Genomic DNA, 15,380 nt, shown 5'->3' with positions numbered 1-15,380 from the left:
CAGAAAACTATCTTAAAGGAGGGTAGCCAGTGCAGCAGGATACACACAAAAGCAGACATAGATGTTTTGTTTGTTTGTTTGTTTTTTTTTTTGCATGTTGAACACCTTAGTTATTGCCATTCACACAGCTCCCCCAGCTCAGTCCCAATTAAAAAAAAAAAGGGGGGGGGGCAGGGCACTTTTTAACTCTTTCGTTGCTGAGTTCCAACTGAGACACCGTTCCTTGCCCTCTGCCCTGGTGACCCAGACCACTCTGGACAGATTCGCTTCCCAGTCCTCACGCCTGCTTCGTTTGGGGGAATATTCGCAGGAAAAAGGATCCTTCTGGCCTTGCTATGCCTTTAGGCTGTGACCAGGCTGTCACCCCGCTGCTTGCCAGGGCCAGCACGGGGCAGGGCTGCCCGCACCCCGGCCGGGTCCGGCTCTCGCTCCCTCCTTCCCCGGAGCCGCAGCGGGATCCCAGGATCCCGGGATGAGCGCATCCCTGCCGGGGCTCCTTCCTGCCCCCTCCCCGCCGGAGCCTCGGCAGAACAATGCGGGGACAGACATTTAGCAACACCTGCTCTACCGCATTAATATGCACAGGGATGTACGGATGGTCTCTTTTTTTTTTTTTTCTCTTTTTTTTTCCCCCATCCATCCAGCACTAAGCCCGCATTGTTCGGGGCGATCCGTCAGCGGATCGCTGCCCCCCCAGCTCCGGCCCCACAAGCCCCTTTCTGACATGTCCCCTTGTCTCCCAGCCCCGGGCTGACGACCACGTTTAGGAATGCACTTCATTAAATCGGAGCTGCCCCATTCCAACCTGCAATGCGGAGGCAGTACAAAGCCAGCGCCACGCTTCCTCCCGCATTTCTTTCAAAAGCCCCATTGTTCGGCAGGCATCTGCTCCCGATCTCAGCCTATTCGTGCCCATTGACCCCGCTCCTCGCAGCACACCCGCTCGCCAACGGGCCTCCCGTAAAGCCTGCTGGATGAATTAAAAAGCGGCACCAGCCATCTGTGCTGCCCGGCTGGGCTCGGGATGCCGGGCTCCTTCCCAGCCCCAGCCCCTCGCACCCCGACCTGCGGGGAGCTCAGCCCAGCCCGGCGCGTTCCTGCTTTCCATCCCTTGCCCTAGCATCCAGGAGAGAGGGTGATGGTGGGGGGAGAAAAAGGGAGAGAGAATACAATAGAACATTCTCACTTGCCTGAGTCCTTCGCAATTCAAGCACAAATACAAGATTAATCCTTCCTTTGTAAGGTCTTGTCTTTAAGTCGTGGTATGTAATGATCCTCAGCACTGCAGCAGAGGGGAATAAAAAATGCAGGGATCATAAGCAGGGGGAGGACAGGGCTTACTTACATCAGGGTTTCTGCCACATGACAATAGGTTTGAGAGGGAATAAGCTGGCAGCAGCAGCTGACAGTGCAAAAGGGAGAATGCAGAAGCCTGCCTTTTATATTATTGGTGACATTTCTAACACATGACAACAATTTCCATCTGTATTTAAGCTGCGAGTGTGAGGAAAAGAGCATTACATCACGACTCCTCTATTCCTAGGGGCTGTGGAATATGTAGGCCAGAGGGATTAAAAAGCACCTGTGTATGCTGGAGATTTGAAATACCACAAGGCAGATTTCCCCCCCTCACTACTTTCTCCCTCACCTTTTTTTTTTTTTTTCCTTTATCACCTGCACTGAGCTGCTGTTTGAGAATATGCCCAGGGAAGTGCAAAATGGTATTGTCCTAGTTAGCAAGGCTCAGGCATGGGGGAACGATGCAAATATGTGTTTCTGGCTCTGTCTCTCTCTCTCCGTAGGAGATACAGCACTCATTTTTGCAAGCAATTGGACAGAGTACAGAGCATCTCCCTGTTTTCTGTTGTGCTTGTCCCAAGGGCTTCGAGTTTCTCTTAAAGTACCAACTTTCATCTTCCTTTTAAGTCTGCAGGGAATTTCAGTGACAGTAGCAACAACGATTTCCTCCCCTGCCCCCCTCCCCTTTCTTTTACAGCCAACACACGCCTGTATCTTTTTAAAAGTAAACATCCAGAACAGGGGCCAAAGATATTTTGGAAAAAGCACTTGACTTCTTCAGAGCCAGCAGGTGTCCGTCTTGGACGCTTTCCACATATCCCACAGGACACGATTGCTTAGATGCAGCTCCAAAATCCTGAGGGACCCCAACCTTTAAGGAAACCTGCCGCCCTGCATCTCCGGAGATGCTTTGCTGCAGCTCCCCTGAGACAGGCAGGGACATGGGGACCCCGAGGATGGCATGGGAAGCACTGCTGGGGTGGGCACAGGGCAGCGTAGGGCCACTCCTGCCCATGGCCCAGGGGGTTCAGCACCAGTTCTGATCTTGGAACAAGCAGAATTTTGACCCACAGCAGCTGAGAGCCACGGCTGGCACAGCAGCTCTGTCCAGCTGCGGGCACAGGGCACGGCTCACAGGTTCACAGCACCTGTGTGGAAGGGCCAGGTGAGGGAAAACATCGTCCCCTGCCACCACCAAACCCAGCAGCAAACACAGACACGGCTCTTGCTGATGCACCCAGTCCTCAAAGTGCTTGAACTAGGTAGGGGCAAAACATCACTGAGAGCCAGCAATCCTTGCATGACCTTTATAGGAGACGTGGCCACACCCTAGCAGGACATTGGGATGCTTATAAACAGTCTTCAATTTATCTGACATCAGTGTTTTCATGAAAACATCAACCGGGCCAAGGTGCTGGCCCATTATATGTCTCATTTAAGAAAAAAAAGACAAAAATTCTCTGCTCGAGATCATCTCCCTGATCTTTCAACCATTGGCCTCTTGGATCTCAGACTGTTTTTGGGTATATGTCTGGTCTACTCAAAGCTGTTGTGGGAGCTCCAAAGTCTTTGATAATGTTGGGTTTAGAATACTGCACACAGTAAATTTGAAGACTGCAATACGAAAATAAATTACTCCGCTCCCCCTAGATTTTCATGTCCAGAAAATAAAAAACATCTGCAAGAGCCACACTGAAACTCTTTCTAGCTGATGAAACTTCAATGAGGCAGTACCTACATAGAACATTCCAGAAAAAAAACCTCTTTATTAAAAAAAGAAATGGAGCATTTTACTTAAGATTTATTCAGAGATGCAGCTCCTTAGTCATTTATGGAAACTCTTTCATAAGATTTAAAAGAGGGGAAAATGGAAACAATGAAATTACTTATTTTTAATCTGGGGTTTAAAGGCTTTTTTTCTTTCAAAAAAAAAAGTCCCCCACACAAAGAACAAAATTCAATGCAAACCTCTGTTTCTGTATCATGAAAGCCCATTCCAGTAACAGAGTAATCAATTTCTCAGAGCTTGTGTGGTCTATAGCAAAAGCCAAAGAAGGTATTTAACTTTATACAACCTTCAGCATTTTGATGGTTTGCTTTTGAAATATGACATGTTTAAATTTTATATCTTTTTTTTTTTTACAGTCAGTTATGTCTTAAGAAAATGGTTGCTCTTGGTAGAAAAAATAGAAGGGAGAATAAATGAAATTCAAGCTGGTTTTGAGCTCTTTGCCCATTCTAAAATCAGAGTAGTTCAAAGTTGCATCATGAAAAAACTGTTACACTTGTAGTTGCAGCTCTCAACATTACCTTATACCCGGTCTTAATTTAGCTTCAATCACTTTGGCTCCCATGAACAGAAAAGAAATACTAAGTAGGAGTGGTGCTCCAACACCAAGAGCTTATTACCAGATAAGCATGAGCAGAAATTTACAGGAACAGCAAAGCAAATACTTTGTCAGATGTAAGAACTCCCCACCTTTTCTAGAGCTGAAAGTCACAAGCAAATCATAAATCACTTCAGAATGGGGAAAGGAGTCTTTGTCCTTACAGTAACCCCAGCTTCCCACCATGAAAGAAGACCATCTTGAGACAAGATTTTACAGCTGGGATTTAACTCACAGGGTGGAAAAAGTGTGAGATAGAGCACTCTTGTAGGTAGGAACAAACTTCCACAACAGACTTCTCATTCTTTCATCAGTACATTTTGGATCCAATTCACTTACCATGTGGGAACAGCAAATGGGGAGCAAACTGTGAATTCAAATAACTGTAAACTCAGCAAGATGTGGAAATAAAACACAGATGGTGCACTTCAGATTAAGGGTCAGCATTTCAGCGTCACTTTCCACTTTTACATTGTGATAGGTGATGTATAACAACCACCTTCTCCCCGAGACAGCACTCTAATCAAACCATGACTCACTTAGGAAAACAAGAGGCAAGTGATCCCTCCTTGGAAGCCTCCTGCCAGCCGAGAGGAGTTAAGGTTACCTGGTTAAGCTGCGGGTTTGCTGCCTGAGGATTAATGCTTAGGAGTGGAAATTGTCTCCACTAGACAGACACGGCTGACAAAAGTTTCTTCAGCATTTTCCATCTCCCTGCACACTTGCAGCAGGGCTGCTCTGCCTGGCAGGGTCCCCTCTTCACCACCTACATTTCCAGCAGGAGTTTGCAGAGGTTTCTCTGATACCTGTTTGCAAAAGCTGAGAACACCACCCACTGCTGCCAACACTCCCGAGCACCAACCCTTAGAAAGTGCTCAGTACTAAAACATCTCTGCAGACCTGCATCCTGCTTGCCTGAACACTGGGTTAATTTTCTTCTCTCAGACCCATTTTGTCAAAAATCTGAGGAATGGAATGTAGGATGACTTTGTTCTGGCTATGAAGAGTTAGCTGTGTGCCCAGGGCCCTCTAGAAAAGAGTTCTCTGCCTGTAAGCACAAGTTCAAAGAAGAAATAAAGGAGTAAGTACAGATTAGATAACAGAAGAGCTGTAAATCTATAGAAGCTTGAAATGCCAGATAGAGAGGAGCAGGAGTGATTGTAAGGTGATTATTACCTTCAAAATATGCCGGAGGTTGTTTATCAGATCAGAGTTAATGAGGGAGAAATCTAATAGAACTATAATATTAAATTTGCCGCTTTAATGGTATCATCAATGTTCTATAATGTGGGCAATTTACAGAATGTCTGTCAGTGCGATTCTCCAGTGTGGTTAGTTACACAGGAGCAGCACTATTACATCTCATCAACTTTTCCCTTCCAGAAAACACTGGGCATTTTGCAGAGGATTCCTAAGTGAGACAGTAATCTATATCTTTAAAATGATGGAATTGCAAAAATGGGAAAGATATTTATGAACCTGATGGGATGTTCACATTCCTGGAAGAACTGGGTCCAGCTCTGTCCCACTGTTGAGTCCAGCCTTCCCAGTTCTGCACTGCCATGTACTGTCCTGCTGGGTTTTCCGTGACTCTCTTTCACATCATGCAACACTTGCTGCTCTCCCCAAAACCTTCCATATCTGGATTTAGGAAAACTGCTAATAACCTCACTACTCAGGAATGTTTTCAGCTCTCCTGTGTTATCCCCCTTCAAAAAAAAATGAAAACACTAAAAAAACCTTACACCCTAGAAAAACATGAACAAAGATGGTAGTAAGGGCTCATAAATCAACGCTTATATAAAAAAAAGTCAAAACACCCAGTGTCATGGTATTAATTGCTAACTCAAAGGACCTGTGAACAGTAGGAGATGGTAATGCTGTGTTTATTAATAATCCTCCTCATGTATTCAAGGAAGAGCTCACTGAAAGCAGCAGCAGCTTACTAATGTGGAGCTCCTCCTTTCCCTAAGCATCTGCTCCAGCCCCTGTATTCTGAGGTTTGCCACTTCAAATCCCTAATACAGCAACGATCACTTGCACATTTTTACCTTATGAAAAATGTCCAATTAAGTAGCTTTAAATTTTGGTACTCGAGTTGCCATGATGGCCTAAGATAAAAAACAAAGTATCATCAATGTGTCTAATAAGCTTTTTTATAGACCTTTCACCAACATCAACTTTTGTTTACTGCTTTTTCCCCTGATAAATGAAGTGTTAAACTTGAGGTTCAATGAAAAAGTGCAGGTAGAGAATGATGAAGTATGAGGTATGAAGTATAATTCAGTAGCAGATGATACTTCCAAAGGTCTTTGATGAGGTTTTCCTCCACATTCAGCTCGAAAAAGACCGTGCAAGAAGAACTGCCAGATCACTATCCACCTGATTACTCTGTGATACACATCTCATTTTGAAGATACATTAGCCTTTCAAAGAGCCATTTATTAAACATTTCCATTTAAATAAAAATTTTCACAGTCCTCAGTGAAACAGATGTATTCCCTCTTAAATCACTAATTAAGAGCAGCTTGGGACATTAGCAAAGCCCTTTAAAAGGAATTCAGAGAACTAGTGCCCCCTTAAATAAATCTGTTCTGAGAATGACCCAGGAATCTTGACTCCATAACTCAAAGCACTAATTATTCAAGAGAACATCATAAAAAAAAGGGATACATCTAGACTGTTAAGACTAATAAGAAAGATTTATTTTTCCTTCAATAGGGACAGAACTGCCAATATTTCTTCTACTTTTTCTACCCTCTTATTCACTTGGGGTGGGGGGAAGGAGATCCGTGAGGATGAATTTACAGTTATTCCCAGCAAAGGTACTGGATATGACTCTCCCCAGAGAAAACCAGCTAGCAGAATCCAAACAGCTTTGTAAATGATTACACGGCTAATCGCCTCTCTGCTGAAATAAAGACAAAAAGGATTTAGAGGACAAATACAGCACGCTTTATGTGAGGAAGCACGTAATGTTAAAAAAAGGATAACTGTTTGAAGATGAGATGTGACAACTCTGCATCCCCATCAAACCATCAGCTGGCATCTGCCACTGCCCCCCGGGCTCCGAGCTTGTCACGGTAGCAGGACGTGGGACTGGGAATCACACAGGAATCTCCTCCTCTACAATCCCACTGGTTTTGCCCATGCTGTATTGCAGGTATCACACTAGACCAGAAGAATCTCATATAAATGTGATTTACAGATGTGCCTTTTTAAATACTGACATCTTTGACAGAAAGCACGGGACTTCTGGAATGGTGAAACCACCAACACACCCAAGCATAAACATACCTGTACAGTGATGGGTGCTTAGTGATGAAATACCAAATGTGAAACTCAAATACAAATATGAGTGGCAAAGCAGGTTAAAGAACAGCTACACATTTAATTTCACCTCATTTTAAAACAATCCTTTTGCTTGAAACACTCATTCTCTTGCTTTGTAGCATAATCAATACACTGAAACCCTTGAACAGATGCATGGTGATAGCTGAAAAGAAATCAAACTGCCTAGAAATCTAAAGCTGTGGCACTGCAGCCATCATAAAAGATCTAATCAGGACCCTGGGACATCATATGAAAAATCTATAGCAGGACAGAGCCAGTTTTGAAATAAATAACGTGGGGTAGTTCATCTCCACCCCTTCAACCTCCCAACAGCAACACCTGCTCTCAGGTCTGATTTACTCTCTGCTCTCCCAGCGACCCTCACCTTGGAATCTTTTATGTTTTAAAAGAAATGCACAGGCATGGTTTCCACTGCACCTAAATATCCACTCGCAGCTGCCTTGCTCTAGTACAAAGCAAGTGCAATGAAAAACCTGCAAAATTAAGTACACCGGGGACTAACAAAGAAAACAAAGAAAACTGGCTGTGTAATCTCTTCCCACACTCCTTACCCAAATCTCCTTTGGCAAGTGGCATGGGAGAGCATACAAGGCTGAGCTCCTCTGCTTTGTGCTGTTCTCTGGTGCCTCGTGCAATTCCAACTGGGTGTACAGTGAAACACAAAAAAGCTATTCCTCACAAATGGGGAAGCAGATGGAGCAATATTTGCCATCATAAGTGCTTTTATCTCCAAAATTAAAAAAAAAAAAAACCAACAAAAAAACCAAACCACAAAACAAACAAAACCACCCCCAAACAATAGTTTCACTGGCACAAAACGTGCTATTGATCTGAAAGGACAGACCAGATGGGAAAAAGGTCCTGAAGTCTTCTAGATTAAACAAAAATCATTGTCTATAGAAAGGAACTAAGCTACAGAAATATTTGCCCTGTTGCTCAAAACAGGGCATTTTTCTCTCTTTTAAAAGTGCAAACACATCTGGCTCACTAATAAGTGAAAGAATTATATCCTTGAAAACTTGCAGGGGACACTACTGAAATTTGGAACTCCCTGGAACACAGGTATAAGGATTTTCTAAACCTAGTGGTTGCACTCAGGATACAGTCCCTGCTGAAAACACAGGAAAAATCAAATGTGTGTACACCAGCTGGCATGGAAAATATACATCATATTATACAGAGTCAGATTTACTCACAAGCAAATATTCTTAAAAAATTATTTTTACATACTACTGGTATCCATATGCTGCAACCCAGTGGTAATGGCATTATTTTAAAAGTATTTAAAACTTTTTTTCCTAACATAAAACTTGTAAAACAACTAATTATTTTTATGTGTTAGAAAAGAGTCTGCTGCTCCTCACCTTATCAGTGTGGGTCTTCAAATGAATATTTCATGGACCCTGCAACTATTTCTCATTACAAAAGCAGAATTACACCTCTAGGAAGAGAACTGCAACAAAAGGGACTTGGCTAATAAATACATCGGCAGGTCTGGAAAGCTTTTGAGAATTCAAGAACATTAGTGTATATAAATGATGATTTATTACCTGGGAAGAAAACTAATGTGCACTTTCAGTGATTCTCTGTTTATCCTTAATAAAAATTAGTAACTAAAAATAACTCTGAAATTGTAACTTGAATATACACACATGTAAAACCACATTCATTTGTAACATAAAGGCCTTTATGTTTCACTTCAGCATTTTTCCCCGGTATACTGATACACTTTTATGCTCTCCATTCTAAAGCAAAGAACCTTCTGTAACCTGGTTTGCATATCCCTTTTATCAATTCATTCTGAAGTTCAGAAATACTTATGGGGGAGCCCAGAGGTACAGGACTTTAAAAACTGTCCTGGGAAATCTCCTAAGTCTGCACGTTTGACAGGAGTTTCATCACACCCCAGCCCATTTAGTCTCTCTAGTTCTCCACTGCCTGCAGATGATGGTAGTTATGCACAGAACTAAACTGCCCTTTGGAAGTTCAATTATCCATGAAAATCTTGAATTCAGAGAATAAGCTTCCACGTGCAGTCTGCAATCAGTTACTAAAGTTTGTTGTGAAGTTCTGTTGTTCAATATTACTGGTTTTGCTTAGAAAGGAGACTTTTCCTTTGCACCAGGAGATCACTTGGAATAAAGAAACTTACTCTGAAATTTCACACTGAAATGTGAGAGAGCTCAGGCATGCCTGAGTACCATTGGCTTTTCCTGAGCCTCCTCACACATCACTCAACACTTAAAACTATTGTTTTTTTATCCATTTCTTTCCATTTTGCTCCATGTTCCTCTTTAAGACCAACCACAACAGCTGGAGCTACTGTTCTGTAATTGAGGACAGAGGAACAGATCAAACTCTGGGAAGGTGAGAGAACAGACAGCAGAAATGAAAGTGGTAAATCACTAACATTCAGATCTCCAGTCAATTAATCCCAGGACTTGTACTTGTTTTGGGGAAGTCAATCAGCTGTTTAATGATGACCTCCTGGCATTTTAAAAGCCAATTTTGTGAAAGAAAAGGGGAAAAATAAAAAGAAGAATGCCATATAGTGTCTAGTCTGACTTAACTCTAGGCTAGCCACTATACAGTCACCTTTTCATCTACCATCAAAAAGTCCTTGTACCTTCCAGAGCTCTGCTTCTGAAGACTGCAGCTTGCCAGGGAGAGGAATTGCACAGTACTGAAATAGGATTAGCTGTTATTTCAGTTGTGTCTTTACCAGGTACACTGCTTTGGCAAGTAAAGGTACAGACACCAGACACCCACCCAAGCTGCCTCTGCAGGTCACACAGGACTGAAACAAGTGGAGAATCAAGTAAATGGAAAAAAAAAATTAAAATCAAGCAATGTGCTGAGATAAGCTTTTATGGAAGTATAATCTTTCTGATTCCTCTCGATGCACTTTGAAAACTGCTGCCAGGTTGTTGAGTAGAAGCAGCTAGGACAAACAGCCAGCACTGCATGTTTATGTTAAACAGATGCCTTCTGCCATCATTTCCAAAAGAGGAAGACAATCCTGTGTGTTCAGCCTCCTGTCAACAGTGGTTTGGATAGGCTGCTGCATTAGTACCATAAAATAAATTGCTATCACCTATCTTTCTCAATAAACACTATTGCACAGATATGCCCAGGTAGGGCTGTTTGGAAACACCTATTTAATGGATATACTCTTACATGAACTTCCAGCTAATCACAAATTCCACTAGGTGAATCTTCACATACAACAATCCTGTTTGGGAAAGTCCTGCTCCTAGAAACACTCCCTGAACCCTAAATCCAGAATGCCAACACACTGCACCAATCACCCTCAGCCTCCCCCAAATAACACCAGCTCCTCTAACATGGACTCAAATGTGGCACAGGGTACCCCAGCAAGATGCCTCACATAGTTTATAAACCTTCCTTCTTGCTCTCAGGTGTTTGGGCTGGCAAAATGGAGCTGGAGTAAGTGAAATCCACCCTAGAAATAAGGTGTGGACCAGGCCTTTGCAATCAGTCAAAGCCCTTCTGGTAGAGGCATGCCCAAGGGGTAAATGTGGAATGAACTGTTGCCATCTCACAATACAGCCCAAGCTCAATGGAGCCATCAACTATCCCAAAACAGAACATTATTTCTGGTCATCTTTAGCTACGCACATCAAAACACAGGAAAAATGTGGTGCTTCAAAACAAAAGAAGGAAAAGGGACAGCTAGAGATTGGACCAACATAATACTAACCTGGAGGATGTATTGATGGATTTTTGTCCAGTTTTGACAATGGAAACTACATACTAGGAATGAAAACAGTAATTCATCTGTAAATCTATGAGAATAACTTTGCTCAAGTTTTAAAATCCTGGTTTTTTCTTAAGCAAAATACAGAAATATTCCAAAGCAAAGGTGAAGTTTACCATGAAATGAAAGCCTCAGGAATAAAGTCAAGGAAATAACAACCCAGTGGTGGTTCATGTGAAGTAGAAGCTAATCCAGTGGCTGAACTACGCCAACGCCTCCAAAGATTTCTCCATTGTATCATGGCTTTATAATCACTTATGCACCATCCAAATATAAACAGCTGCCTTGCCTCTCTCTTCCTTGGTCTTGGTCCTATCTTATGCCACTGCTGGAGTTGTAAACTCAGAGGAGAATGCCTTGGGTCTGTAAATAAACCCGTGGGTTTGGTGTGATAGGAACAGCAGAGCACTCACGACAACCAAACGTGGAGGCCACCTGGAATCTTGTCACAGCTGTTGTTTACTACAGAACATTGCAAGAAAAAATCAGCTCAGAGGGGATCTGGGAGCTGAGGGTATGAGGACTCAGAGGAAGCGTGCTGGAGGGGCAGATGGCACTGAGGAGCAGGGGAAGAAGTTTGCAGAAATATGTGTGTGGTTCGCCAACTTATTTCAGCAATACTCCACCTTTGGGTCCATTTCAAGGTCCCATTTCTTTATGATAGTTTCCACATTTAGGGATCGAATCCTCTGATCTCTCAGAAAACCATCCTGTGTCACCCATGTAGGCAAATGCTCATATGGCCCCTGGGAGCTGACATCATCCCACTCATCCTCAAGGGTTCACCAGAAAATAAATCAAACCCTAAATCAGCTCTCCTAAAGAAAAAATCTAAATGATGCTTAAGCAGTGTGTCATTAACAAAATAATGAGGTTGAGCCAAACATCCTGCATCTTTCCTCCACTTCTGGTTGACATCCATCTTCTACAAAAGCTGTCCTGACTTCCCTCAGTTCCAGAGTCAAGCACACGATGGGCACAGGGCTGCGCGGGAAACAGAAACCTTCTGGGTTTTCTCATCACCTGCACCAAATCAGTCAGGGCTGAATCATGTGCTATTCCCACCAGAATTTCTGGGCAAGAAGTGGTTAACAGCACCTTTTCCCATTTTGCCCTTCCTTTAGCCCTTATATTAGTGCAATAAAAAGCAGCTGTCAGGCCAAGGCATGCTCAGTCCAAGTGACCTTGTGTTCCTGTTGGTGTTTACCACATAAACATCAGGGAATTCCATTTTCAAAATACAAGGCTTCGTAATCCATTAGCACTAGAGATTGGTCCAAGGCTCTGGATTTACTGGTCACATGTACCAAGGAATAAAAATATGAGAGTACAGCCAGATTAATCTCCAGACCTGTAAACCATTCCAACCCATCACACAGCAGTCTCATTCCAAGCCACGTATGAATATTAGCATCATTTCTAAAAACTACCATTAATACCATCCCCACAGTAAACGAAGCAAAAAATTAAATGCTACCTGCCCAAAAATTTACAAAATGTGGAGACACACAATAACTAGCACCACTTCATGGGTTTTACACTTGTTTCATAAGTGAAACAAAAGTACTGATGTTCTTACTAATACACCAACAATCCACGTCTCCCCCAGCTATTTTGAAAAGTCAGGAATCACTTTCACTGCCCTTAATTTTAAATCAAAAGCAAGTCCAAGCAGCTTAGCTCACCATCAAGTTCAATAAATCAGATAAAAGAATCAATGCATTTCAAAATCAAAACATTTCAAACTGTAACCTTGGTAACGTGTAAAATGCTTCCCCAGAGCTTACACTCATTTGCCTTATTTGCTGTTTTAGGAAATGAAATATCACTCATAGGCAGAAGGACATTAGTATCACAGCACTGCATCTCCCAAGCCTAACATTGCATGTGCTCTCTTGGAAGGCACTTTTTGCAGTATGCCCTAAAAATCTGCAGCCTAACAAGTTAGGTGATTGAAATATAATCATATTTCACATTGACAAAATGGCAAAAGGAAATGTTCAATAGGAAACAATAATCTCTATTTATTCTTTATATCTTTTTATGTTCCTTAAACATAATTTGTTTCATGCTTTTCACTGATAAAATGAGCATAAACTCAATGGTGTTATAACAGCATCTGCCATTTGAAGAATCAACATTTGTCAGTGTTACCACTCTATTTTAACTGGTCTTACACAGCCCTCCTGCATGCATCACTTAGACTGCAAATGACTACTACTGTGTGTACCACTATGTGGTATTTGTTGGCAAATACTGATTTTTGAGTTGCCACCTAATTATTCAATATTTATATAAATCTACCAGGATAAACAATCTCTGATTCACAATGAGATAGAAAACTTCAAATTATTTTGCTGCTAATCTCAGCATCCTATAACTAGGATGTTTACTAGTTCTTATTCCAGCCTGATCTAAAGGGCATATCATGATTTCCACAGCTCAGCCAAGTTAAGTGAAAAAGCCTTTTCCATAGAAGAGTGTCCCCTGCCACCTGGAGAATGTCAAACAGAGGTGCAACAAAGTAGGATCACTCTCCACTCTCTGTATGTCTTCCCAAAATGCCAAGGACAGACTCATTTTGAGTAATGATTCTGACCTTCTAAAGATTACCATGTTCCAGAGTTCTTAGTTTCTCCTTTGTTTTTTTTCTTGTTTTTTTTTCTTTTTTTTTCTTTTTAATTATGATTATTATTTTTGTTTTTGTTGTTGTTTTCTCAAGTGTCTTTTTGTTTGTGGTTTTGTTGTTGTTGTTGGTTTTTTTTGGCTGGTTTGGGTTTTTTTCCATTTTTTTTTGTTTGTTTGCTTAGTTGTTTCTGTTTTGTTTTTGTTTTGGGGTTTTGTTTGTTTTGGTGTGTATTTTTTTGAGAGAAAAGGAGCATTTCTTTCTTGGCTTTGCTAACTCTTGTTGCTTATCTCCTACATGAATGGAGGATGACCTTCCAACAGTGGCAGATGCCTTCAACAATGGCACCCAGCCACAAAATGCTGTTCAATTCTACAAGTTAAACAACCATCACAAATAAAGTTCTGCTCAGAAAATAAAAACAGAAGCCACTTTTTTATCCATAGGTTTTAAACCAATAAGCAACATTCACCATTGTGACATTAACACAGACTATTTCTAAACCAAGCAATCACTTCATGGCAGGTTTTTTTAGGGTTTTTCTCCAAAGCAGGCATCACAAGGCTTGCATCACACCATCAACTGCTCCAAAAAGGTAATCAAAAAGGCCTCATTCAGAGATGAATCATTTTCCTTTTCAACCCTATCTGCTGTCACACATGGCAGTCTGCCCAAAATGAAAACAGTCTCCCCCACAGCCATGCACACCACCACAGGAAGGCTGCCCCAGAAATAAAGATGGAATTTTCTCCCCCTTCTGTTTGAATGATGAATATTGTGTTGATAGTTTTGTTAACTTTTTGGTGGATATACTGAAGTAGATAAGGTATGAATATTATAATTATTATGATGATAATTAGTATATATATGTGTGTTTATTTTGATTTTTTTATAATGGCGTGAGATTTAGTTAATTAGATAAATTGTTTAATTATGATTTTTTTATTTTGAGTTTGGAGATATTGTTTGGTAATTTTTTTATAATTTGTATAATGCATAATGTGAGCAAAATAGAAAAAAATTCAGTTGTTACAAGGTTATTTAAATTAAACAGTCTAATAAAAAATTAACACTTATTTATTCTTTTAACCCAATAATTAAATTCCCATGCCCTTCAGAGTGTTGCTAATTAACCAATCAAAAACTACTACCTGAAACCCACAAAAAAAAAAATTGAACACTAAAAAAAAGCCACCACTCAAAATCTTTCATCTTGCTCCATACTTATTACCACATTATAAAAGAACCTCAATTTTAAAACTTTTTACCTTGTGAAAGCACACACTTTTATCTAACTACACACCCGTGATTTTAACTTCATCATTTAAATTTAAAAGCCTTCTCTAAGACCTCAAGTCAAAAACACTGCTCTCCAAAAATTCAATACCAAAAACCTTCCAAAGTGCCCGATTTGTAATATCCAACAGGAGTCCACCCCAGGTGGGGCAGGAGGGAGGCTCTGTCACTTACAAGGCACAGCGTGACGATAGAGGTTGTCTCGGATGGTCTGCTGCAGATCATGGTCTGGAGACCCCTTCTGAAACCTCTGGTTCAGATAATGCCTCAGATCTTTGTTCAGCCTGCTGCCTGCAAAGAGAGAAACAGCCATTTATTTATTTCTAAATGCACACAATTACCATTTCCAACTGAGGCAAATGTTAGATTTCCATTCACAGTCTCCTAAATTATGGCACGCTGACTTTACGAGCAGAGGCTCATCTTCCTCTACAAATGGCTAATTACCAAAAATAACTTGCTGTAAACAAGAGGTCTCTCTTGCCTCATAATGCATCGTTCTTCCTGTGGTGTTAAACAGATCATTGTTCCTGTTTATCACTTATTTGTCTGAGAAAATGGAGACAGACAGATGATGGGGAAAAGAAAAAAAAAATATTAAAAGTATTGCTTTTGCAAGTCTCTGGAGGGTGAGCTGGGC

General features: G+C 41.5%; 1 protein-coding gene across 1 annotated transcript in view; it reads right to left on the bottom strand.

Moving 5' to 3' along the window:
• The window catches only part of MAGI1 (membrane associated guanylate kinase, WW and PDZ domain containing 1), a 332,032-nt gene that overhangs the window by 152,612 nt on the left and 164,040 nt on the right, over window positions 1–15,380 (bottom strand). Inside the window, exon 2 of the mRNA XM_062500989.1 lies at window positions 14,915–15,031. Coding sequence (XP_062356973.1) covers window positions 14,915–15,031 — 117 coding nt within the window. The remainder of the gene's footprint in view (window positions 1–14,914; window positions 15,032–15,380) is intronic.

Source organism: Cinclus cinclus, chromosome 12, assembly GCF_963662255.1.
Source record: "Cinclus cinclus chromosome 12, bCinCin1.1, whole genome shotgun sequence".
In the NCBI taxonomy this organism is placed as follows: domain Eukaryota; kingdom Metazoa; phylum Chordata; class Aves; order Passeriformes; family Cinclidae; genus Cinclus; species Cinclus cinclus.
This window is presented reverse-complemented; position numbering and strand designations above follow the sequence as displayed.